General features: G+C 48.4%; 1 protein-coding gene across 1 annotated transcript; it reads left to right on the top strand.

Moving 5' to 3' along the window:
• Window positions 1–20,199: 20,199 nt before the first annotated feature.
• On the top strand, window positions 20,200–24,724 carry LOC109401518 (uncharacterized protein K02A2.6-like). The gene is made up of 2 exons (XM_062856099.1): window positions 20,200–20,399; window positions 20,489–24,724. The coding sequence occupies exon 2, from the start codon at window positions 20,493–20,495 to the stop codon at window positions 24,498–24,500; it is 4,008 nt and encodes a 1,335-aa protein (XP_062712083.1). The 5' UTR covers window positions 20,200–20,399; window positions 20,489–20,492; the 3' UTR covers window positions 24,501–24,724.
• Window positions 24,725–25,514: the final 790 nt, after the last annotated feature.

The raw sequence follows: 25,514 nt of genomic DNA on the forward strand, positions 1-25,514 counted from the left end.
GATTTTCTGTCGAAATTTCTTGAGCGGTACTCAGCTGAAACGGAAAAATCGACGAACTTGATGATCAATGATGATGGTGACAAGGGTGGTGATGATTGTGTCGATCAAGCCAGCTGTCAATTTTTCTTTTGGGAAAAATAGCCTGACCAATTATTCCGCAAGGAAAAGTGACGTTTCTCGCGCTGTTCGGATTTTGTGCGAGGTGCGAGATGTAAACAACATAGAGCGGCTGCTGCTGGTGTGAATTTAGATGATGTTTCTGCCGGATTCTAATGCCTACATTTCTATGGAACCATCACCGGAACACTGCGGTTAGCTGTTGCTAGAATGGACCACTGGATGAGGAGCCGGAACTTGTTACAAATCATACAAATTGAGTGTGGGGAGCAACTATTTTCAAAATGAAGTGGTGTTGATTAGTGATTAGTAAGGGAATTCCTCCGGGAGCTCTTTCTGGCAAACCTCCAAGAGTTCCTCCGGAGTTTCTTTCTGGGATTCTTCCTGATTTTTTTCCGGAAGCTGTTGTGAATTCTTAGCAATTCCTTCAAATATTTCCAGCAGTTTTGGAATTCGCCTAAAAGTTCTTTCTGAGATTTCGTCCTAATTTTTCTTCTAGGATTTCAAAACCAGTATTTGAGTTTGTGATTTTTCCAAGATTTCTATCTGTAATTCCCCAAAAAAAAACCTCAGGGAATTCCTCCTGAAATTCGATTTCACCACGAATTCTTGAGAGGATTCCATCAGGGATTCCTCCAGAGATTCTTCCAGGAATTCCTCCAGAAATTCCTCCAGGAATTCCTCCAGGAATACCTCCAGGGATTCCTCCAGGAATTCATCCGAAGATTGCTCCGAATTCTAGAATTCCTCCGGGCATTCTTTCAGGAATGCCTCCGGAGATTCTTTCTGGAATTCCTCCACGAACTCCTCCAGAGATTGCTTGAGGAATTCCGCCAGGGATTCCACCAGGAATTCCTCCAGGGATTCTTCCAAGAATTTCTCCAGGGATTCCTCCAGGAGTTCCTCCGGGAATTCCTCCAGGAATTCATCCATAGATTCCTAAAGGAATTCCTCTGAAAATTCTTCCAAGAATTCCTCTGGGTATTCTTATAATAATTTCTCCTAAGATTCCTCCGGGCATTCTTCCAAGAATTCTTCCGGGGAATTCCTCGGGGATTCCTACTGAAATTCCTTCAGGGATATCTCCAGGAATTCCTGTAGAAGTTCCCATGTGGGTTTCTCCAGGAATTCCTTCGGAGATTCCTCCAGGAATTCCTTCGGAGATTCCTCCAGGAATTTCTTCGGGGATTCCTCCAGGAATTCCTTCGTGACTCCTCCAGGAATTCCTTCGGGGATTTCTACAGGAATTCCATCGGTGATTCCTCCAGGAATTCCTTCGGGGATTCCTCCAGGAATTCCTTCGGGGATTCCTCCAGGAATTCCTTCGGGGATTCCTCCAGGAATTCCTTCGGGGATTCCTCCAGGAATTCCTTCGGGGATTCCTCCAGGAATTCCTTCAGGGATTCCTCCAGGAATTCCTTCGGGGATTCCTCTAGGAATTTCTCCGGGGATTCCTCCAGGAATTCCTTCGGGGATTCCTCCAGGAATTCCTTCGGGGATTCCTCCAGGAATTCCTTCGGGGATTCCTCCAGGAATTCCTTCGGGGATTCCTCCAGGAATTCCTTCGGGGATTCCTCCAGGAATTCCTTCGGGGATTCCTCCAGGAATTCCTTCGGGGATTCCTCCAGGAATTCCTTCGGGGATTCCTCCAGGAATTCCTTCGGGGATTCCTCCAGGAATTCCTTCGGGGATTCCTCCAGGAATTCCTTCGGGGATTCCTCCAGGAATTCCTTCGGGGATTCCTCCAGGAATTCCTTCGGGGATTCCTCCAGGAATTCCTTCGGGGATTCCTCCAGGAATTCCTTCGGGGATTCCTCCAGGAATTCCTTCGGGGATTCCTCCAGGAATTCCTTCGGGGATTCCTCCAGGAATTCCTTCGGGGATTCCTCCAGGAATTCCTTCGGGGATTCCTCCAGGAATTCCTTCGGGGATTCCTCCAGGAATTCCTTCGGGGGTTCCTTCAGGAATTCCTTCGGGGATTCCTCCGGGAATTCGTTCAGGAATTCATCCAGAAATTCTTCCAGCAATTCCTCCAAGAATTCATCCAGCAATTCCTCCAGGAATTCATCCAGGAATTCCTCAAGGAATTCTTCCAGGAATTCATCCAGGAGTTCCTCCAGGAATTCTTTCAGGAGTTCCCCCAGGAATTCTTCCAGGAGTTTCTCCAGAAAATTTTCCAGGAGTTCCTCCAGGAATTCTTTCCGGAGTTCCTCCTGGAATTCTTCCAAGAATTCCTCCAGGAGTTCTTCCAGGAATGCATCCAGGAATTCTTCCAGGAATTTCTCCAGGAATTCTTCCAGGAATTCCTCCAGGAATTCTTCCAGGAATTCCTCCAAGAATTCCTCCAGGAATTCCTTCGGGGATTCTTCCAGGAATTCCTTCGGAGATTCCTCCAGGAATTCCTTCGGGGGTTCCTTCAGGAATTCCTTCGGGGGTTCCTTCAGGAATTCCTTCGGGGGTTCCTTCAGGAATTCCTTCGGGGGTTCCTTCAGGAATTCCTTCGGGGATTCCTCCAGGAATTCCTCCAGGAATTCTTCCAGGAATTCCTCCAGGAATTCTTCCAGGAATTCCTCCAGGAATTCTTCCAAGAATTCCTCCAGGAATTCCTCCAGGAATTCCTCGAGGAATTCTTCCAGGAATTCCTCCAGGAATTCGTCCAGGAATTCCTTCAGGAATTCTTCCAGGAATGCCTCCAGGAATTCTTCCAGGAATTCCTCCAGGAATTCTTCCAGGAATTCCTCCAGGAATTCATCCAGGAATTCCTCCAGGAATTCTTCCAGGAATTACTCCAGGAATTCTTCCAGGAATTCCTCCAGGAATTCTTCCAGGAATTCCTCCAGGAATTCTTCCAGGAATTCCTCCAGGAATTCTTCCAGGAATTCCTCCAGGAATTCTTCCAGGAATTCCTCCAGGAATTCTTCCAGGAATTCCTCCAGGAATTCTTCCAGGAATTCCTCCAGGAATTCCTCCAGGAATTCTTCCAGGAATTCCTCCAGAAATTCTTCCAGGAATTCCTCCAGAAATTCTTCCAGGAATTCCTCCAGAAATTCTTCATGGAATTCCTCCAGGAATTCTTCCAGGAATTCCTCCAGGAATTCCTCCAGGAATTGTTCCAGGAATTCCTCCAGGAATTGTTCCAGGAATTCCTCCAGGAATTGTTCCAGGAATTCCTCCAGGAATTGTTCCAGGAATTCCTCCAGGAATTGTTCCAGGAATTCCTCCAGGAATTGTTCCAGGAATTCCTCCAGGAATTGTTCCAGGAATTCCTCCAGGAATTGTTCCAGGAATTCCTCCAGGAATTGTTCCAGGAATTCCTCCAGGAATTCTTCCAGGAATTCCTCCAGGAATTCTTCCAGGAATTCCTCCAGGAATTCTTCCAGGAATTCCTCCAGGAATTCTTCCAGGAATTCCTCCAGGAATTCTTCCAGGAATTCCTCCAGGAATTCTTCCAGGAATTCCTCCAGGAATTCCTCCAGGAATTCCTCCAGGAATTCCTCCAGGAATTCCTCCAGGAATTCCTCCAGGAATTCTTCCAGGAATTCCTCCAGGAATTCTTCCAGGAATTCCTCCAGGAATTCTTCCAGGAATTCTTCCAGGAATTCCTCCAGGAATTCTACCAGGAATTCCTCCAGGAATTCTTCCAGGAGCTCCTTCAGGAATTCTTCCAGGAATTCTTCCAAGAATTCCTCCAGAAATTCTTCCAGGAATTCCTCGAGGAATTTCTTCGGGGATTCCTCCAGGAATTCCTTCGGGGATTCCTCCAGGAATTCCTTCGGGGATTCCTCCAGGAATTCCTTCGGGGATTCCTCCAGGAATTCCTTCGGGGATTCCTCCAGGAATTCCTTCGGAGATACCTCCAGGAATGCCTTCGGGGGTTCCTTCAGGAATTCCTTCGGGGATTCCTCCAGGAATTCCTTCGGGGATTCCTCCAGGAATTCCTTCGGGGATTCCTCCAGGAATTCCTTCGGGGATTCCTCCAGGAATTCCTTCGGGGATTCCTCCAGGAATTCCTTCGGGGATTCCTCCAGGAATTCCTTCGGGGATTCCTCCAGGAATTCCTTCGGGGATTCCTCCAGGAATTCCTTCGGGGATTCCTCCAGGAATTCCTTCGGGGATTCCTCCAGGAATTCCTTCGGGGATTCCTCCAGGAATTCCTTCGGGGATTCCTCCAGGAATTCCTTCGGGGATTCCTCCAGGAATTCCTTCGGGGATTCCTCCAGGAATTCCTTCGGGGATTCCTCTAGGAATTCCTTCGGGGATTCCTCCAGGAATTCCTTCGGGGATTCCTCCAGGAATTCCTTCGGAGATTCCTCCAGGAATTCCTTCGGGGATTCCTCCAGGAATTCCTTCGGGGATTCCTCCAGGAATTCCTTCGGGGATTCCTCCAGGAATTCCTTCGGGGATTCCTCCAGGAATTCCTTCGGGGATTCCTCCAGGAATTCCTTCGGGGATTCCTCCAGGAATTCCTTCGGGGATTCCTCCAGGAATTCCTTCGGGGATTCCTCCAGGAATTCCTTCGGGGATTCCTCCAGGAATTCCTTCGGGGATTCCTCCAGGAATTCCTTCGGGGATTCCTCCAGGAATTCCTTCGGGGATTCCTCCAGGAATTCCTTCGGGGATTCCTCCAGGAATTCCTTCGGGGATTCCTCCAGGAATTCCTTCGGGGATTCCTCCAGGAATTCCTTCGGGGATTCCTCCAGGAATTCCTTCGGGGATTCCTCCAGGAATTCCTTCGGGGATTCCTCCAGGAATTCCTTCGGGGATTCCTCCAGGAATTCCTTCGGGGATTCCTCCAGGAATTCCTTCGGGGATTCCTCCAGGAATTCCTTCGGGGGTTCCTTCAGGAATTCCTTCGGGGATTCCTCCGGGAATTCGTTCAGGAATTCATCCAGAAATTCTTCCAGCAATTCCTCCAAGAATTCATCCAGCAATTCCTCCAGGAATTCATCCAGGAATTCCTCAAGGAATTCTTCCAGGAATTCATCCAGGAGTTCCTCCAGGAATTCTTTCAGGAGTTCCCCCAGGAATTCTTCCAGGAGTTTCTCCAGAAAATTTTCCAGGAGTTCCTCCAGGAATTCTTTCCGGAGTTCCTCCTGGAATTCTTCCAAGAATTCCTCCAGGAGTTCTTCCAGGAATGCATCCAGGAATTCTTCCAGGAATTTCTCCAGGAATTCTTCCAGGAATTCCTCCAGGAATTCTTCCAGGAATTCCTCCAAGAATTCCTCCAGGAATTCCTTCGGGGATTCTTCCAGGAATTCCTTCGGAGATTCCTCCAGGAATTCCTTCGGGGGTTCCTTCAGGAATTCCTTCGGGGGTTCCTTCAGGAATTCCTTCGGGGGTTCCTTCAGGAATTCCTTCGGGGGTTCCTTCAGGAATTCCTTCGGGGATTCCTCCAGGAATTCCTCCAGGAATTCTTCCAGGAATTCCTCCAGGAATTCTTCCAGGAATTCCTCCAGGAATTCTTCCAAGAATTCCTCCAGGAATTCCTCCAGGAATTCCTCGAGGAATTCTTCCAGGAATTCCTCCAGGAATTCGTCCAGGAATTCCTTCAGGAATTCTTCCAGGAATGCCTCCAGGAATTCTTCCAGGAATTCCTCCAGGAATTCTTCCAGGAATTCCTCCAGGAATTCATCCAGGAATTCCTCCAGGAATTCTTCCAGGAATTACTCCAGGAATTCTTCCAGGAATTCCTCCAGGAATTCTTCCAGGAATTCCTCCAGGAATTCTTCCAGGAATTCCTCCAGGAATTCTTCCAGGAATTCCTCCAGGAATTCTTCCAGGAATTCCTCCAGGAATTCTTCCAGGAATTCCTCCAGGAATTCTTCCAGGAATTCCTCCAGGAATTCCTCCAGGAATTCTTCCAGGAATTCCTCCAGAAATTCTTCCAGGAATTCCTCCAGAAATTCTTCCAGGAATTCCTCCAGAAATTCTTCCAGGAATTCCTCCAGGAATTCTTCCAGGAATTCCTCCAGGAATTCCTCCAGGAATTGTTCCAGGAATTCCTCCAGGAATTGTTCCAGGAATTCCTCCAGGAATTGTTCCAGGAATTCCTCCAGGAATTGTTCCAGGAATTCCTCCAGGAATTGTTCCAGGAATTCCTCCAGGAATTGTTCCAGGAATTCCTCCAGGAATTGTTCCAGGAATTCCTCCAGGAATTCTTCCAGGAATTCCTCCAGGAATTCTTCCAGGAATTCCTCCAGGAATTCTTCCAGGAATTCCTCCAGGAATTCTTCCAGGAATTCCTCCAGGAATTCTTCCAGGAATTCCTCCAGGAATTCTTCCAGGAATTCCTCCAGGAATTCTTCCAGGAATTCCTCCAGGAATTCCTCCAGGAATTCCTCCAGGAATTCCTCCAGGAATTCCTCCAGGAATTCCTCCAGGAATTCCTCCAGGAATTCTTCCAGGAATTCCTCCAGGAATTCTTCCAGGAATTCCTCCAGGAATTCTTCCAGGAATTCTTCCAGGAATTCCTCCAGGAATTCTACCAGGAATTCCTCCAGGAATTCTTCCAGGAGCTCCTTCAGGAATTCTTCCAGGAATTCTTCCAAGAATTCCTCCAGAAATTCTTCCAGGAATTCCTCGAGGAATTTCTTCGGGGATTCCTCCAGGAATTCCTTCGGGGATTCCTCCAGGAATTCCTTCGGGGATTCCTCCAGGAATTCCTTCGGGGATTCCTCCAGGAATTCCTTCGGGGATTCCTCCAGGAATTCCTTCGGAGATACCTCCAGGAATGCCTTCGGGGGTTCCTTCAGGAATTCCTTCGGGGATTCCTCCGAGAATTCGTTCAGGAATTCATCCAGGAATTCTTCCAGCAATTCCTCCAAGAATTCATCCAGCAATTCCTTCAGGAATTCATCCAGGAATTGCTCAAGGAATTTTTCCAGGAAATCCTCCAGGAATTCTTCCAGGAAATCCTCCAGGAATTCTTCCAGGAGCTCCTTCAGGAATTCTTCCAGCAATTCCTCCAGAAATTCTTCCAGGAATTCCTCCAAGAATTCCTCCAGGAATTCTTCCAGGAATTCCTCCAGGAATTCTTCCAGGAATTCCTTCAGGAATTCTTCCAGGAATTCCTCCAGGAATTCCTTCGGGGATTCCTCCAGGAATTCCTTCGGGGATTCCTCCAGGAATTCCTTCGGGGATTCCTCCAGGAATTCCTTCGGGGATTCCTCCAGGAATTCCTTCGGGGATTCCTCCAGGAATTCCTTCGGGGATTCCTCCAGGAATTCCTTCGGGGATTCCTCCAGGAATTCCTTCGGGGATTCCTCCAGGAATTCCTTCTGGGATTCCTCCAGGAATTCCTTCGGGGATTCCTCCAGGAATTTCTTCGGGGATTCCTCCAGGAATTCCTTCGGGGATTCCTCCAGGAATTCCTTTTGGGGATTCCTCCAGGAATTCCTTCGGGGATTCCTCCAGGAATTCCTTCGGGGATTCCTCCAGGAATTCCTTCGGGGATTCCTCCAGGAATTCCTTCGGGGATTCCTCCAGGAATTCCTTCGGGGATTCCTCCAGGAATTCCTTCGGGGATTCCTCCAGGAATTCCTTCGGGGATTCCTCCAGGAATTCCTTCGGAGATTCCTCCAGGAATTCCTTCGGGGGTTCCTTCAGGAATTCCTTCGGGGATTCCTCCAGGGATTCCTTCGGGGATTCCTCCAGGAATTCCTTCGGGGATTCCTCCAGGAATTCCTTCGGGGATTCCTCCAGGAATTCCTTCGGGGATTCCTCCAGGAATTCCTTCGGGGATTCCTCCAGGAATTCCTTCGGGGATTCCTCCAGGAATTCCTTCGGGGATTCCTCCAGGAATTCCTTCGGGGATTCCTCCAGGAATTCCTTCGGGGATTCCTCCAGGAATTCCTTCGGAGATTCCTCCAGGAATTCCTTCGGAGATTCCTCCAGGAATTCCTTCGGAGATTCCTCCAGGAATTCCTTCGGGGGTTCCTTCAGGAATTCCTTCGGGGATTCCTCCAGGGATTCCTCCGGGAATTCGTTCAGGAATTCATCCAGGAATTCTTCCAGCAATTCCTCCAGGAATTCATCCAGCAATTCCTCCAGGAATTCATCCAGGAATTCCTCAAGGAATTCTTCCAGGAGTTCGTCCAGGAATTCCTCCAGAAATTCTTCCAGAAATTCCTCCAGGAATTCCTCCAGGAATTCCTTCGGGGATTCCTCCAGAAATTCCTTCGGAGATTCCTCCAGGAATTCCTTCGGGGTTTACTTCAGGAATTCCTTTCGGGGATTCCTCCAGGAATTCCTTCGGGAATTCGTTCAGGAATTCATCCAGGAATTCTTCCAGCAATTCCTCCAGGAATTTATCCAGCAATTCCTCCTGGAATTCCTCAAGGAATTCTTCCAAGAATTCTTCCAGGAGTTCCTCCAGGAATTCTTTCAGGAATTCCTCCGGGGATTCCTCCAGGTATTTCTCCGGGGATTCATCCAGGAATTCCATCGGAGATTCCTCCGGGGTTTCTTCCAGAGATTTATCTATAGAAACCTTCTAGGATTCCTCCAGGATTTCTTCCGGGGATTCCTTCAGAAATTCTACCGGGGATGCCTTCAGAAATTCTTCCAGGATCCCTTCGGAGATTCCTTCGAAAATTGCATCGCAGATTTTTCCGGGAATTCCATCGGAGATTCCTCCGGGGTTTCCTCCAGGAATTCCTCCGGAGACTCCTCCAGGAATTTCTTCGAGTATTCCCCCAGGAATTCCTTTAGGGATTTCTCAACGAATTTATCAAAATCCAATTTCTTCGGAGATTCGTCCAGGAATTCCTTCGGGTATTCCTCCAGGAATTCCTTTCGGGATTTCTCACCGAATTTCTTTGAAGACGCCTCAAATAATTCTTCTGTTGTTCAGGGAATTCCATCGGAAGTATCTCAAGTAATTTCTTCTGGGAATCCTCCAGAAATTCCTTCTGCGAATCCTCCAGGAATTCCTGCGGGGATTGTTCCAGAAATTCCTTCGGGGATTCTTCCAGAAATCTCTTCCAGGATGTTCTCTGGAATTCCTTTTGGGATTTCTGCAGAAATCGCTTCTGGGATTTCTCCAGAAATTGCTTCTGGCGTTTTTAAAGAAATTTCTTTCTGGATTTTTTTAGGTACTCCTTTCGGGATTTCTTCAGAAATTTCTTCAAGGATTTCCATCGGTGAATTTTACAAATAGTTTGGAATGCCAGGATGACAAACTGGAAAAATTCCACGCAGAAATCATGGAGGAATATCAGGCAGAAGTCAGGCCAGGGTTAAGGATTGTGGAGGCCCGGATGTGGGGCCCGGCCCCCTTAGATCCAGCCCTGAGGAATCCCAAGAGAAATACCAGGATAAATTCCTGAAGAAATTGATAGATGATTCCCTTGAGGAATTTCTGGAGAATTCCCTGGAAAACTTCCCGAGAGAATCCCATTAAGGATCCTTTAAGGAATCTCTGGAGGAATAATCCTGGAAAAATCCTTGGAGGTATTTCCTTGAGAATCCCCGAAGAAATTCCTAAGGAATCCCTGGAGGAATTCCGGGAGGAATCCCTTGAGGACTTCCTGAAAGAATCCCATGAGGGATTTCTTATGGAATACCTGGAGGAATCTCTTGAAGAATCCCTAGAGGAATTCTTTGACAAATCCCTGGAAGAATTAAGGGAGGATTCCCTGGAGAAATTCCGGAAAGAATTTCTGGAAGACTTCCTCGAGGAATTCCATGAGAGATTTCTTCAGGAATTCCTGGAGAAATCTCTAGAGGAATTTCTGAAGAAATCCCTAGAGGAATTCCTGGAAAAATCCCAAAAGAAATTCCTGGAGAAATCTCTAGAGGAATTCCTGGAGAAATCCGTAGAGGAATTCCTGGAGAAATCTCTAGAAGAATTCCTGGAGAAACCCCTGGGGAAATCCCTAGAAGAATTCCTAGAGAAATCTCTAAAGGAAATCCTGGCAAAATCCCTGGAGGAATACTTGGAGGAGTTCTTGGAAGAATCTCTGGAGGAATTCCGGGAGGAATCCTGGGGGAAATCCCTGGAGGAATTCCTGGAGAAATTTCTGGAGGAACTCCTGGAGGAATCTCTGGAGGAATTCCTGGAGAAATTCCCGAAAGAATTCCTGGTGAAATTCCCGAATGAATTCATGGAGAAATTACTTGGAGGAATCCCCGAATAAATTCTTGGGAGAAACCCTGCAGGAATTCATGGAGGGATCCCTGGAGGAATTCTCGAAGGAATTCCTGACAAAATTACCGGAAGAAATCGTGGTGAAATTCCTGAAGGAATTCATGGAGGAACTACCTAAGGAATCCTTGGAGGAATCCCTGGAGGAATCCCTGGAGGAATTCCTGGAGGAATCCCTGGAGGAATTCCTGGGAGAATCCCTGGAGGAATTCCTGGGAGAATCCCTGGAGGAATTCCTGGAGGAATCCCTGGAGGAATTCCTGGAAGAATTCCTGGAGGAATTCCTGGAAGAATTCCTGGAGGAATTCCTGGAAGAATTCCTGGAGGAATTCCTGGAAGAATTCCTGGAGGAATTCCTGGAACAATTCCTGGAGCAATTCCTGGAAGAATTCCTGGAGGAATTCCTGGAAGAATTCATGCAGGAATTCCTGGATGAATTCCTGGAGGCATTCCTGGAAGAATTCCTGGAGGCATTCCTGGAAGAATTCCTGGAGGAATTCCTGGAAGAATTCCTGGAGGAATCCCCGGAGGAATTCCTGGAGGAATCCCCGGAGGAATTCCTGGAGGAATCCCCGGAGGAATTCCTGGAGGAATCCCCGGAGGAATTCCTGGAGGAATCCCCGGAGGAATTCCTGGAGGAATCCCCGGAGGAATTCCTGGAGGAATCCCCGGAGGAATTCCTGGAGGAATCCCCGGAGGAATTCCTGGAGGAATCCCCGGAGGAATTCCTGGAGGAATCCCCGGAGGAATTCCTGGAGGAATCCCCGGAGGAATTCCTGGAGGAATCCCCGGAGGAATTCCTGGAGGAATCCCCGGAGGAATTCCTGGAGGAATCCCCGGAGGAATTCCTGGAGGAATCCCCGGAGGAATTCCTGGAGGAATCCCCGGAGGAATTCCTGGAGGAATCCCCGGAGGAATTCCTGGAGGAATCACCGGAGGAATTCCTGGAGGAATCCCCGGAGGAATTCCTGGAGAAATCCCTGGAGGAATCCCCGGAGGAATTCCTAGAGGTATCTCCGCAGGAATTCCTGGAGGAATCTCCGCAGAAATTCCTGGAGGAATCCCCGGAGGAACTCCTGGAGGAAACCCCGGAGGAATCTCCGATGGAATTCCCGGAAGAAACTTCGATGCAATTTTCGGAGGAATCTCTGAAGGGATCCCTGGAAGAATTTCTGAAGGCATCCCCGGAGCAATTTCTGAAGGAATCCCCGGAAAGTCTTGGAGGAATCCTAGAAGGCTTCCATGGATGAATCGCTGGAAGAAACCCCGGAGGAATCTCCGATGGAATTCCTGAAGGAATCTCCGAAGGAATTCACGGATGAATCTCCGAAGGAATTCACAGATGAATCTCCGAAGGAATTCCTGGAGGAATCTCCGAAGGAATCCTTGGAGAAATTCCTGAAGGAATCCCCGGAAGAATCCCAGGAGGAATCTTAGAAGGATTTCATGGATGAATCCCCGGGGAATTCCTGGAGGAATCAACGATGAAATTCCTGGAGGAATTTCTGAAGGAGTCTTCAGATAAATTTCTGAAAGAATCCTCGGAGGAATTCCCGGAAGAACCCCTGGAGGAAGTTTAGAAGGATTTTAAGGATGAATCCCCGGAGGAATTCCTGGAGTTATATCTGCACAAATTGCTGGAGGAATCACCGAAGGAATTTCTGGGAAGAATCCTCTACGGAATTCCTGGAGGAATCCCTGGAGGAGGCTCCGGTGGATTTTCCGAATACCCGAAGCAATTCCTTTTCGAATTCAAAATCACATTTTTCCAGCAGCGCGATATTTTCGAAAACAAATCGTGTCTGGTTGCAGCAAACAGCCAGTTGGCCCGCTCAGAATATCACCGGTCAAATAGAGCTGGAGCGCTTCGAATTGCTGGTCAATCTTCCAGTTTGCTGTGGTCCAGATCAGTAGATTCATGCCTGCTCCTGGGAGGGGAGTTCGCTTGTTCTTGCCGATTGTACCGGTTCCATTCCAAGTCAGTCAGATTGGTAAACAAAGAGTTTCGTCGATTTTTTTTTCTTTTTTCTCTCTCAAGATCGACTGTCAAAATTACTTTGGTAAAAATGCACTTTTTTCCTTGACCTCATTTCTTGCGATCTGAGTACTAAGCTTTATGCGGAATACAAAAGAAAGAACTTTATTAACTGTTTTAGGTTACAATGAATCGGACACGTCTTTACGCGTTGGCTTTCGATTGGGGTAATGATTTTGCTCTACACCCACCGCGTGGGTTGACTGACAGCTCTCTGAGCTGTGGAGAGAATCCGAGGGGTGCGTCGATGCGGAGCTAGGTGCATTGCATCTCCACATAATCTGCCCCATTCACAAGAAAGGCGACCATTTGGAATGTGAGAACTTCAGGGCGATCACTATTTAGAATGCTGCCTACAAAGTGCTATCCCAGATCATCTTCCGTCGTCTGTCACCTAAAACAAATGAGTTCGTGGGAAGTTATCAAGCCGGCTTCATCGACGGCCGATCGACAACGGACCAGATCTTTACCGTACGGCAAATCCTCCAGAAATGCCGTGAATACCAGGTCCCAACGCACCACCTGTTCATCGACTTCAAAGCGGCATACGACAGTATTGACCGCGCAGAGCTATGGAGAATCATGGACGAAAACGGCTTTCCTGTGAAGCTGACTAAACTGATTATAGCAACGATGGACGGTGTGCAAAACTGCGTAAGAGTTTCGGGTGAACTATCCAGTTCATTCGTATCTCGCCGGGGACGGACTCTCATGTCTACTCTTCAACATCGCGCTGGAAGGTGTGATGCGACGAGCCGGGCTCAACAGCCGGGGAACGATTTTCACAAAATCCGGTCAATTTGTGTGCTTTGCGGACGACATGGACATTATCGCTAGAACATTTGGAACGGTGGCAGAACTGTACACCCGCCTGAAACGCGAAGCAGCAAAGGTCGGACTGGTGGTGAATGCCTCAAAAACAAAGTACATGCTGGTAGGCGGAACCGAACACGACCGGATCCGTCTGGGTAGTAATGTTACGATAGACGGGGATACTTTCGAGGTGGTGGAGGAATTCGTCTACCTCGGATCCTTACTGACGGCTGACAACAACGTGAGCCGTGAAATTCGGAGGCGCATCATCAGCGGAAGTCGGGCCTACTACGGGCTCCAGAAGAAACTGCGGTCGAAAAAGATTCACCCACGCACCAAATGCACCATGTACAAAACGCTCATAAGACCGGTGATCCTCTACGGGCACGAGACATGGACCATGCTCGAGGAGGACCTACAAGCACTCGGAGTTTTCGAGCGACGCGTGTTAAGAACGATCTTCGGCGGTGTGCAGGAGAACGGTGTGTGGCGGAGAAGGATGAACCACGAGCTCGCTGCACTTTACGGCGAACCCAGCATCCAGAAGGTGGCCAAAGCCGGAAGGATACGGTGGGCAGGGCATGTTGCAAGAATGCCGGACAACAACCCTGCAAAGCTGGTGTTTGCAACGGATCCGGTTGGCACAAGAAGGCGTGGAGCGCAGAGAGCACGATGGGCGGACCAGGTGGAGCGTGACTTGGCGAGCATTGGGCGCGACCGAGGATGGAGAGCGGCAGCCACGAACCGAGTATTGTGGCGTACTATTGTTGATTATGTCTTGTCTTAATGATGTTGAACAAATAAATGTATGTAATGTATGTAGTGGTCAGAGCCGCAGCCGATGTTAGCGTCACGTAGAGTGCTGACGTCGATAATATCAGAGAAGTGCCGTTCGTCCATCAGGACGTGGTTGATTTGGGATTCTGTCCGCAGTGTCGATCTCCTTGTCGGCGTCGGTGGTGTAGTGGTAAGCGTGGTTGCCTCTCACCCCAGTCGGTCGGGGTTCAATTCCCGTCGACGCCGATGGGATTTTCTGAGACATAAAATCCGTGATCACGTCTTCCCTCGGATAGGAAGAAAAGCCGTAGGTCCCGGCCCATGTGTTGATGGGTTCGATATGTAGGGTCCTCAGGTGTGGTGGCTGTCTCCCTGGGGCGTCGGAATTTAAGGCTTAGCTCCTAGACCCAGCCGACGTAAAACACAACTGGCGCCGAACGGTGCTAGTTGGCCAGAAAAAAAGAAGAAGAAGAAGAAGTCGATCTCCAGGTATAACAATAAGGGAAGATATGCTAGAAGAAGGTATTACGAATGGACATGTTATTTGAGGTGGTGAAATCTACACTTAAAAAAAATCCGCACAAATTTATTGGCAAAAATCCATTTCACTCCATTATTACAATCTATATGCGCGCACATAAACGTTCTCCACGCAAGGTTGCACATAAAATCTAATAGTCGGATGGAAAATATGTGCAGCGGCATTTATATTCTAAATGCGTAATTTGAATTTATGTGTGATGCATTTATTTTTCGAGTGCAAAGCTTGATAGCAAAATTCTATGTGTGGGCACATGGAAACTAGATGCGGATTTTCCTTAGTGTATGAGTCTTAGGCCGTTCTCGTTCGTCAGCTGTGTGGGATTAACCGGCGGACACCCAGCAGGCAACGCAGTGGACAGGCCAACACCGAAAGCGGACGGAATTAACCCGGGGAACTCGCGATAACGAGGGAAATAAAACTCGACTCGTACCGACTATAATGAACGTGTTTATTATTCGGACTGTTACACGGGAGTGAAAATTTTCTTTGATCTGCTTGCACTTTTCTCTTCTGCAAGAATGATTGCAGCACAGTGGCGCCGGGTAAAAATATTGCCCCTACTTGTACACTTTTAACACTCCTCCTCAATATTTTTCTCTTCTTCCGGCCGATGTCACGACTTCCGTCAACCCCATGGCTTCTGCAAACTTCTTCTGCTTCACGGGTCCTAACGGCTTCGTGAGGATGTCGGCTGTCATATTCTCCGAAGGACAGAACTTCAGCTTCACCAAACCTTTTACGCACATATCCTTCGTGTAGAACATGCGCGTATCGATGTGCTTCGACCTGCGGGAAACGCGCTCCATGTCGACGAACTCTATACAGCTCCTGTTGTCTTCGTACAACACGGTAGGACCGCACTGTCTAGCACCCATCTCGTCCAAGATCCGACGCAGCCACACAAGTTCTTTGCACGCTTCTGACACCGCTATATATTCCGCCTCCATGCTGGAAAGCGAAACACTGGACTGTTTTCGACTGGCCCAACTGATGGAAGCTTCGCCAAGCAGGAACAAATATCCTGTGTTCGACTTGCGATCCGCCGTGTCTCCGCTCCAGTCAGCATCGCAGTATCCACTCAAGCACAGCGGTTTGCCGCGCTCTGCATACAGTCGTAGCTTGCTGCCACTGGTCTTCACGAGATATTTCACCACACGCTTCAACTCATTCCAATCTACTTCTGTCGGCTGGCTGATCCTTCTGCACAACAGTGACACACTTGCCGCTACGTCGGGGCGTGTATTCACTGCGACGTAGAGAAGTGCACCGGCAAGACTTCGGTATCGTTCGTTATCTGGCAGCTCCTTACTTCCTTCGCGGCTTCTGTAATATCCGACGTCGATCGGCACGCTCGAACCTTTGGCATGTTCGAGGCCGAATCGCGACGCCACTTTGTTGATGTAATTCTCTTGATCCATATAGTAGAATCCGTTCTGGTCCTTGGTAATCCGGATGCCCAGAAAATAGCCAATCTCTCCCAACGACGACAGAGTAATCTTCTTCCGCAGCGCGTATTCGACAGCATCAACATCCTTGTCGGTCATCCCCGCGACGATCATATCATCGACGTGCAGCATCAAATAGACGAAACCTCCTCCTTCCGAACGTTTGACGTACAGACAGGGATCCGATCTAGACTGATCGAAGCCCAAACCTTTCAGCAACTCGCTGATTGTAGTGTTCCAAATCCTGGCAGCTTGCTTTAAGCCGTACAGGCTGCGCTTCAACCTGCACACAAGCTTTTCCTTTCCAGGTACCACGAACCCCTTCGGCTGCTGCATGTAAATTTCGTCTTCTAGCTTTCCGTGTAGATACGCCGACTTGACGTCTAGATGGCGAACGGCCATCTTCTTGTGTCCAGCCACTGTCAACAGAATCCGCAATGTCGCCTGGCTAGCGACCGGGGCGAATACGGCATCGTAGTCGACCCCATAACGCTGCGAAAAGCCCTGGGCTACAAGGCGGGCCTTAAACCGCGAGACTTTACCGGAACTGTCCTCCTTCTTCTTGTATATCCATTTACAGCCGATGGGTACTCGGCCGGCCGGCAGCTGAACCAGTGACCAGGTATCGTTCCGCATCAACGCGTCGTATTCTTCAGCCATTGCGGCCTTCCACAAATCCTGCTCGGAACTGCTCACTGCCTCTTCGTAGGTATCGGGTTCTCCTTCTACTGCTATGGCTACATCCACTTCGTAATCGTCGAACCTCTTCGGAAGCACTCCACGCGTGCTTCGCTTCGGCGGCGGCTGCTGCCCGCCGACAGCGCCTTCCTCCTCATCCGGATCGTAGAACTCCGAATCCGACTCCTCCTGAAGCACTGGCTCCTGTTGATGTTGCTCCGGTTCGACCGGATTTTTCACCTCCGCTGGTTCCTCACCGCTATCAACGTCGAGCTCCACCAACTGTTCGTGGCAGCCGGCGGCCGGTTTGCGCTGGTCCAGAGATCCATCTCCCAGCTCGTTGTATCTTGCATCCCGGCTGATGGTAATTTGATCGTTTTCCGGATCCAGGAATCGAAACGCCTTCCTATCGTCGCAGTAGCCAACGAAGAGCAACTTTCGAGCCTTGCTGTCCAGTTTGGTCCGTTTTACATCCGGGACGTGGACGTATGCCGGGCTCCCAAATACTCGCAGATTCTTCAACGAAGGTTTCCTGCCGAACCATTTCTCGAATGGCGTTGATTCGACAGATCGTGAAGGCAACCTGTTCTGGAGGTATCCAGCGGTCATGATTGCCTCACCCCAGTACTTCTTGGGAAGCCCTGCGTCCAACAACATGCACGTTGCCATTTCCTGTAGGGATCGGTTTTTACGTTCCGCCACGCCATTTTGTTGTGGGGAATACGCGGCCGTAAACTGAGCCCGGATGCCCTCCCGCTCATAGAAATCCTTCAGCTCCTTATTGGCGTATTCTCCCCCACCATCGGAACGTATTACGCCGGGCGCTCGACCAAATCGCGTTTTGACGTGCGCTACGTAACGTTTGATGCACCCCGCCGCGTCAGACTTCTGCCTGAGCAGACAGACCACAGTATAGCGACTGTAGTCGTCTATGAGGGTCATCAAGTATCTGCAACCCCCTGGCGTGACATTGCTCATAGAACCGCAGACGTCCGTATGAACTACGTCGAGTATACGAGCAGCACGGTTCTGTGCTTGTTTAGGAAAAGGGAGTCTAGATAATTTACCTGCTAGGCAGTGCTCGCATACATGCCTGATCCCGCAATCGTGCATATTGAATCCCTCGCAGAGTTTCTCCTCCTGAATGCGTTGCAGCACTGCCGGATCCCGATGGCCGAACCGGCGATGCCACGTATGCTGGCAGTCCGGCAGATGCCGAGCCTCCTTGCTCAGCCGCGCATCCGCTGCCGTCTTCAGGATGAACAAATTTCCACACAGCTCTGCCGCAGCAACCACTTTTCCGTCTTCATTCACAACACTGCACCGCGACGCCTCAAACTTCACGCTCAAACCTCTCTGGGTTAGCTTTCGCACTGATACCAGTCCGCCTTCCAAGGTCGGAATGAAAAGCACTTCTTTGAAAAGAATGTCCACTACTTTTCCTTCACCGTCGACGCACTTGACCGAACCTTCACCGACACCAGCTGACGTGGTTACCGAACCATCCGCGAGAATCACTTTGATCTTCACATTTTCGTCCAACTTGTCGAAGAAGTCCTTGTCGCTAGTCATATGACTAGAACACCCGCTGTCGACGTACCAGCAGCCTTTGCGCCGACTGCCTCCAGCTGCGAAGCAAATCGGTACATCTTTCTCCACTGCTTTCTTCGCCTTGTTTCCGGAAGGCTTCACTTTGTGTTCGGCATCGCTCTTCTGTTGCGATTTCAGCAGACGGCAATCGCGCCGGAAATGCCCCGGTTTCCGGCAGTGGTAGCAGATCTTCTCCTTATCCTTGCTCCGAGTCTTCATGGCTTTCTCCGAAACGTCCCCTGATCGTTCCACGCGGCGCTGGTGCTCGTCGAGAAGCTTCTGTTTGACCAGCTGCAGCGTCTGGTCAGCATCGGGTCTGCTTTCCAATGCCGTTATCAGACCTCCGTACGATTCAGGGAGACTGCGATAGATCATCGCAATCTTGAGCGGTGTTTCCAGAGCTTGACCGGCTGTGGCTAAGCGGTCGAAAAGCTCTTCGAGATCGTAGAGATGTTTCTCGATGTCTCCTCCCTCAGCCATGTTGAGACTGCAAATCCGCCGCAGCAGTGCTACCCGCGACGTCATCGTCACTTTCTCGTGGAAATCCTGGAGCACTTTCCACACCTCCGCCGCTGTAACCGCATCCCGCACTAAATTCAGCTGACTATCTTCGACGTACAGAACGATAGTAGCTAGCGCCTTCTGGTCACGTTTCAGCCACCCGTCGGTTGCCGGTTCCGGCTTTGGTTCCGACACGACCGACCATAAATCTTCGCGCTTGAGAAGCATCTCCATGCGCTGCTTCCAGACGGGATAGTTCTGGTTACTTAATCGCGAAAACAAATATTTCTCGCTCATTTTCAGTTCTTTTCGTACACCCGCGATCGAACGAAAACGCGCACAAAGTTTTTCACTTTCGCTCACGCGCACCGAGCAAATTAGAGTCTCGAGCAAACTTGTCTCGACTTGTTCGCACTCACGACGACGGTGACGACGAAATTTACACAGTCCAATTGAGTCCAATCACTGTGGTTATTCGCCGAGCGACATAACCTCAATCTCGAAAACGCACTTTCACACAAACACTTTTTGTTCCAGTTCCCCCACACGGCCTGGAGCCCATAACCTGTGGGATTAACCGGCGGACACCCAGCAGGCAACGCAGTGGACAGGCCAACACCGAAAGCGGACGGAATTAACCCGGGGAACTCGCGATAACGAGGGAAATAAAACTCGACTCGTACCGACTATAATGAACGTGTTTATTATTCGGACTGTTACACGGGAGTGAAAATTTTCTTTGATCTGCTTGCACTTTTCTCTTCTGCAAGAATGATTGCAGCACAGTGGCGCCGGGTAAAAATATTGCCCCTACTTGTACACTTTTAACAAGCTGGTGGTCGCTAAACTTTTCAATCATCTGTCTGTATTCCTCCATCTGGCCTACCTCAGCGATTGTGGCTTCGTGGCCGTGCGGCTAGTGTCACCAAACATTTAGTCGCATCGTGCAGAGGAGCGTGGGTTCGATTCCCGCCGCAGCTGTCAGGAAAAGTTTTCGGCTGTGCCACTGGGCGTTGCATGCTAGTCCGTTGTCTAGTGCCGTGCTTCCTTCAAAGAGCAAATAGAGCTCACTGGAAGCATTAAACGTGTCCGTGTCTAGGTCTCCTATGATGATCTTGACGTCGTGCCTTGAACAGCTATCGTACTAGCGTTCGAGCTGCGCGTAGAATGCGTCTTTGTCATCAACAGTGCTTCCGAAGTTTATGTTTATGAACCGACCCTTGACCCTCAACTTGCACATTCTTTTGTCGATAGGGCACCAATCGATTACGCGCTTTTGCATATCTATAATGCATCCCCAGCACGGAGGAAGTTAGGCGTTCGACAATGTTAGGCATTTGTTAGTTATGTTGCTCATCGAAAAATTTTCGAGAGCATAAATCATAACCCCGAATTTATGCTGAATGTTCGATTTTTTTCGCGCGTCATTGACAGTTGAGCAAATGGCAGTGGAAAAAAACTTTGTTAGTTGCGGCAGTTTAAAAATCGCGTTCGTCGGTCGAGAAAATGAGAAAAATTTGCGGTCTCAATTAGTTTAAACTCGTAGGAACTGTTATATCGAATAGTAACTGTATCACAATGACAGGTGGGGTTGCTCTAAATGGAGTTAGTGAAATAAAGAACATGGAAGAGTAAACACGCGTCTTTCGTAATTCCATTACATTTGTCGACGAGTTTGGAATTTTTCGCGAAGAACCCACGATTTAAGGGAAAGTACCGTTGTCGCGATAATCCGTGCGAATGGTAGTACCATCGGTAAGCGAGTGACGGGAAAATAAAGGCCCCAGCAAAGCTGGGAATCGGAACATTCATTGGAATTAATCGGACGGTGTATCCTAACCTAGGAAAATGAGCAACAACAACATTGCCCCCTTCGTCATTGGAGACTCTTCGTCGGTGGGGCGGCGGTGGACTGCTTGGAAGCGGTCTTTTGAGTTGTTTCTGCTGTGTAATCCGACAAATGACGCTGGGAAAAAGAAAGCCTTGCTCTTGCACAATGCAGGTCTCGAAGTGCAAGAAGTTTATTTTGACGACCCGGATCGGAATGCAGCAGTGCCCGCGACGTCGGACGTCTACGAAGAGACGATAAAGCTACTCGATAAACACTTCAAACCGATTGTGTCTATTCCCCACGAACGAGCCTTGTTCAGGAAAATGACGCAAAGGGAAGGAGAAAGTATCGTAAAATTTTGCAGACGACTTCGAAATCACGCAGGGCTGTGTGATTATGGCGACGCTCTGGATCTAAGGATCACTGAACAGATCTACGATGGAACCTCTTCCAACGCGTTGCGGGAGGCGATCCTTAAGAAGAGATTGGTGGTGCTGAACGAGATTTTGGAGGAGGGCCGAGTTCTTGAAACCATCGATCAAAGTCATCCAGAATTGATTTCATCGGATCAAGCAAGCGTAAACAAAATCAAAAGTGGACAAAACCAGTGTTTCCGATGCGGCTCGTTTGGACATTACGCCAACGACAAAAAGTGTCCGGCTCGGAAGAAAACATGTGACAAGTGCGGTATCATTGGACACTTCAAAAAGTGTTGCAAATCAAAAAGTGTTTCCGACAAGAAGAAGAAAAAAGTGCGACAGGTTGAGGATACGGATGACAGTGACGACGATCCCGAGCGGGAAGTGGAAAGTGATGACAGTTGTGAGAGCGATATCCACCACATCTTTTCCGCCAAACTGGTGGACGATCGAGTATCCCGCACTCGATCCCGCAGCTGCGAACAGCTGTTGTCGGTCGAGGACAAGTACAATACGAAAATATCGTGCATAGTTGGCGGAGTACGGATGCAATGGGTTATTGACTCCGGCGCATCTGTCAATGTAATCGACGAAAACACCTGGAAGATGCTTAAGAAGCAACACTGCAAGATCAGCTACGAAAGTGACGAACCACGGAAAAAACTTGTTGCATACGGAAACCACAAGCTACACGTTAAGGGAGTGTTCAAAGCCGACATCAACCATGGATCGTCTACAGTTCATCGAGAAATCTACGTGGTAGAAGGTCAAGGAGCCAACCTCTTGGGAAAAACTACTTCGATCGATTTGGGCGTGCTACAAATCAAGTCAGAGGTGATGCAGATTAACCAGGAAACTCGACTAGATGAGCGAACTGAAATCGGTAAGGCAAAGGACGTCCTCGTAACTATCAACATTGACTCGAAAGTACATCCAGTTCAACAGCCCTGTCGGCGCTTACCGATTCCGCTACAACAAACGGTAGAGGCCGAGCTGAAAAAGCTACTTGATTTGGATATCATTGAACCAGCGCCACCCAAGATCACATGGGCTTCGCCTCTTGTTGTAACACCAAAGGATGGAGGGAAACGAGTTAGACTGTGCGTGGATATGCGGAAAGCGAATACTGCCATCATCCCCCAAAGACACCCCCTGCCCACTTTTGAGGAGATCATGCCCCATCTAGACGGTTGTAAGGTATTTTCAAAGGTGGACTTAAATCAAGCTTTCCATCAACTGGAACTACATCCTGATTCTCGGGATATCACTACCTTCGTGACCCCCAACGCCTATTATCGATTTAAACGCCTGATGTTTGGCATGAACTGTTCTGCCGAGATATTCCAGCGAGAGTTAGAACGTATCCTGAAGGGTTTGGAAGGAATCAGGCATTTCATCGATGATGTTCTGGTGTTTGGGCGAAACAAAGCGGAACACGACAAACGATTGGCTGCGTTGCTGAAACGGCTTCACGAACACGGACTCACCATCAACAAAACTAAAAGCCAGTTTGGATGTTCTTCGGTAACGTTCATGGGTCATGAGTTGCGGGAGAATGGCATTCTACCTGCACAGGAGAAGGTAGCAACTATCCAATCCTTTCGACGACCGGAATCATCGGAGGAAGTAAGAAGCTTCCTGGGCCTTGCCAATTACGTAGGTAAGTTCATACCAAACCTGGCTTCTTTAAGTACCCCGTTGCGAGACCTGGTCAAGAAGGGCGTACGGTTTCGCTGGACTGCGGACGCTCAAGAATCGTTTGATGCTGTGAAGAATGCTCTATCCAACCCTCACAATTTGGGATACTATAACCCGGAGAGTGAGACGGTGTTGATTGTAGATGCTAGTGCGACAGGGCTGGGAGCAGTTCTCCTACAGAGGGACCGAGGACAATTCCGAATTATAAGCTACGCTAGCAAAAGCCTGTCCGCAACAGAGCGCAAATACTCGGCACTAGACAAGGAAGCTATGGCTATATTTTGGGGCGTTCATCGTTTCGACATGTATCTGCGTGGGAAGTTCTTCACAGTCCTGACTGACCACAAGCCATTGTTGAGAATTTTCAGCACCGATTCAGCTCCAAATGCTCGTCAACAACGATGGGTACTGCAACTACAAGGATACCGGTTCAATCTACAACATGTGCCAGGGAAGAAGAACATTGCCGACCCGCTGTCACGGCTGGCTCAAACAGGAAAAGGAAGCAGCTTCGATAAGGATTGTGAGCAGGACTTGTGTGCAATAATCGAGAGTACTCTGCCGTCGGCAGTTACTATGTCAGAACTAATTCAGTGCTCAGAGACGGATGAGGAGTTTAAAAGAATTCACAGCGCTATCAGAAGCAACGAGTGGAACAAAGATCTCAAACGCTATCAGCCATTCCAAGGGGAACTGTGCGCGGTGGGCCATGTAGTTCTGCGGAATAACAAAATTGTTGTTCCAATCGGATTACGGAAAAGGATTTTGGATTTGGCGCATACGGGACATCCAGGAAGCAGTAAAATGAAGAGGAGGCTGCGGGCTGCGCTTTGGTGGCCTGGAATCGACGCGGAAGTAGAGCAGCGATGCAGAAAGTGTCGAGAATGTCAAGCAGTTGGACGAGAAACTAATCCAGAACCGTTGAAGATTCGAGAAATGCCAACTAAAGCATGGAGTCATCTGTGTGCCGACTTCCTCGGACCGTTACCAAACGGTAAGTTTGTTTTCGTATTGGTCGATTATTTTAGCAGATACTGTGTGGTCGAGGTTATGACTAAAACAACATCAGCGGCCGTAATCCAACGTCTAGAACAAATATTCACTCGCCTGGGACTGCCAGACGTTCTGAAAACGGATAACGCGGCAAATTTCTGCAGCCAGGAGTTTAGAGATTACTGCGTGGATAATGGCATCAAACTAATCCATACAACACCGTATTGGCCAGCTGCAAATGGAGAGGTTGAGCGGCAAAACCGCTCTATATTGAAGGTGTTAAAGATCTCTCAAATGCGAGGAGGAGATATGATTAAGGATTTGCAAGAATATCTCTACATGTATACTGTGACTCCACACACTATGACTGGAGTCTCCCCCGCAGAGCTTATGTTTGGTAGAAGGTTTAGGGATAGATTTCCACACGTCGAAGGAGAGGAATTAGTCGAAGAAGAAGTCAGAGAAAGAGATTGGATGCACAAATACAATGGAAAGGTATACCGTGATGCGAGAGTTAACGCCAGAGAAACAGCTATTCAGATCGGCGATGAAGTCTTGTTGAAAAACCAGCACCGCGAAAACAAGTTGGCACCGAACTTCAACCCAAATCCAGCGGTAGTTTTGGGGAGAAATGGAAATAGTTTCGTCGTGCAAACGGAGACGGGAACTATACTTCGAAGAAACTGTTCGCACCTGAAACCGGTAGAACCCACTGCAACGACGAACCGCCAGCCAGAGGGTGATGTTAGCGAGGTTCCCGAAAGCAACGACTCAACACTTGACAACGGTCAGGAGCAGCAATCTGCTTCAACCCTTCCATTCCCAGAGAGAGTGGAAGAACAATCTACAAGGCGCCCAATGCGAGAAATAAGACTCCCGAAGAAATTCCTTGATTATCAGGTTGAACTAAACTAATGTAACTGTATATGATCAGGTTGAACTAAACTAATGTAACTGTATCTTAGAGTTATGCATATGTTCTCGGATAACTTTTGATTTCTATTTTCGATTTTATTTGGAGAAAGGAAGGAGATGTTATATCGAATAGTAACTGTATCACAATGACAGGTGGGGTTGCTCTAAATGGAGTTAGTGAAATAAAGAACATGGAAGAGTAAACACGCGTCTTTCGTAATTCCATTACAGGAACCATTCCAGTCGTTCCGTCGTCCAACCAGTCAGTTCCTCGTCGCTGCTGCTGGCCAATAAGTTCGGTTCGTTCTCTTCGCACTGTCGCCGGAACCAGTAATCACCAAAACAGTGTCCGATTCCGTTAAGTTTGTCCCACGGGGGTGATCACTTTAATAATAATATTTCATATGAGTATTAATGCAATTAAATATATTTAATTTTATGGCTATTTGTAGATGCCATAAAAAAAGTCAGTGAACTGAAATTTCGATCATAGCAAACTCAGACATTTCTTTTCCATTATTTATTTATTTGGTTGTCACCGGAAAAGTTCAAATGAATTTTACGCTTTAGAGTTTTTTTTTGCTATTTAATGAATAAATTTCTTTTCAGAGTTAACACAACAATGCCGGCTTTAATTTCCTATTGGATGTGACAATAATGGCTGAGTGAAGCAAAATCGTTTATCAACTTGCTAGGAGATGTGGGAAAACTTCCTCGTAGGTCGATAGTGGCTCTCCATCCTCCTGCATGACGTTTGATCCGAGGTTTGGTCAACCCCATACTTACCCCAAAAGTTTTTATATGGGAGTTAATAAACGACTCAGCTGATAAACACTTTTTAATAGCGGAAAAGTAATTAGGCTAAACCTACACCCTAAACCTTTTTGACATCAAATCAGCAAATTTTGCAAGTTTTTGCTAGGCTGGTTGCATTCAGCAATACAATTTGCTGAAATTCAGAACAATTTTTTGAAACATTCTGTAACTGATACGGCACAAAGTTGTGCTGAATCC

The sequence above is a fragment of the Aedes albopictus genome, chromosome 3 (assembly GCF_035046485.1).
Source record: "Aedes albopictus strain Foshan chromosome 3, AalbF5, whole genome shotgun sequence".
In the NCBI taxonomy this organism is placed as follows: Eukaryota; Metazoa; Arthropoda; class Insecta; order Diptera; family Culicidae; genus Aedes; species Aedes albopictus.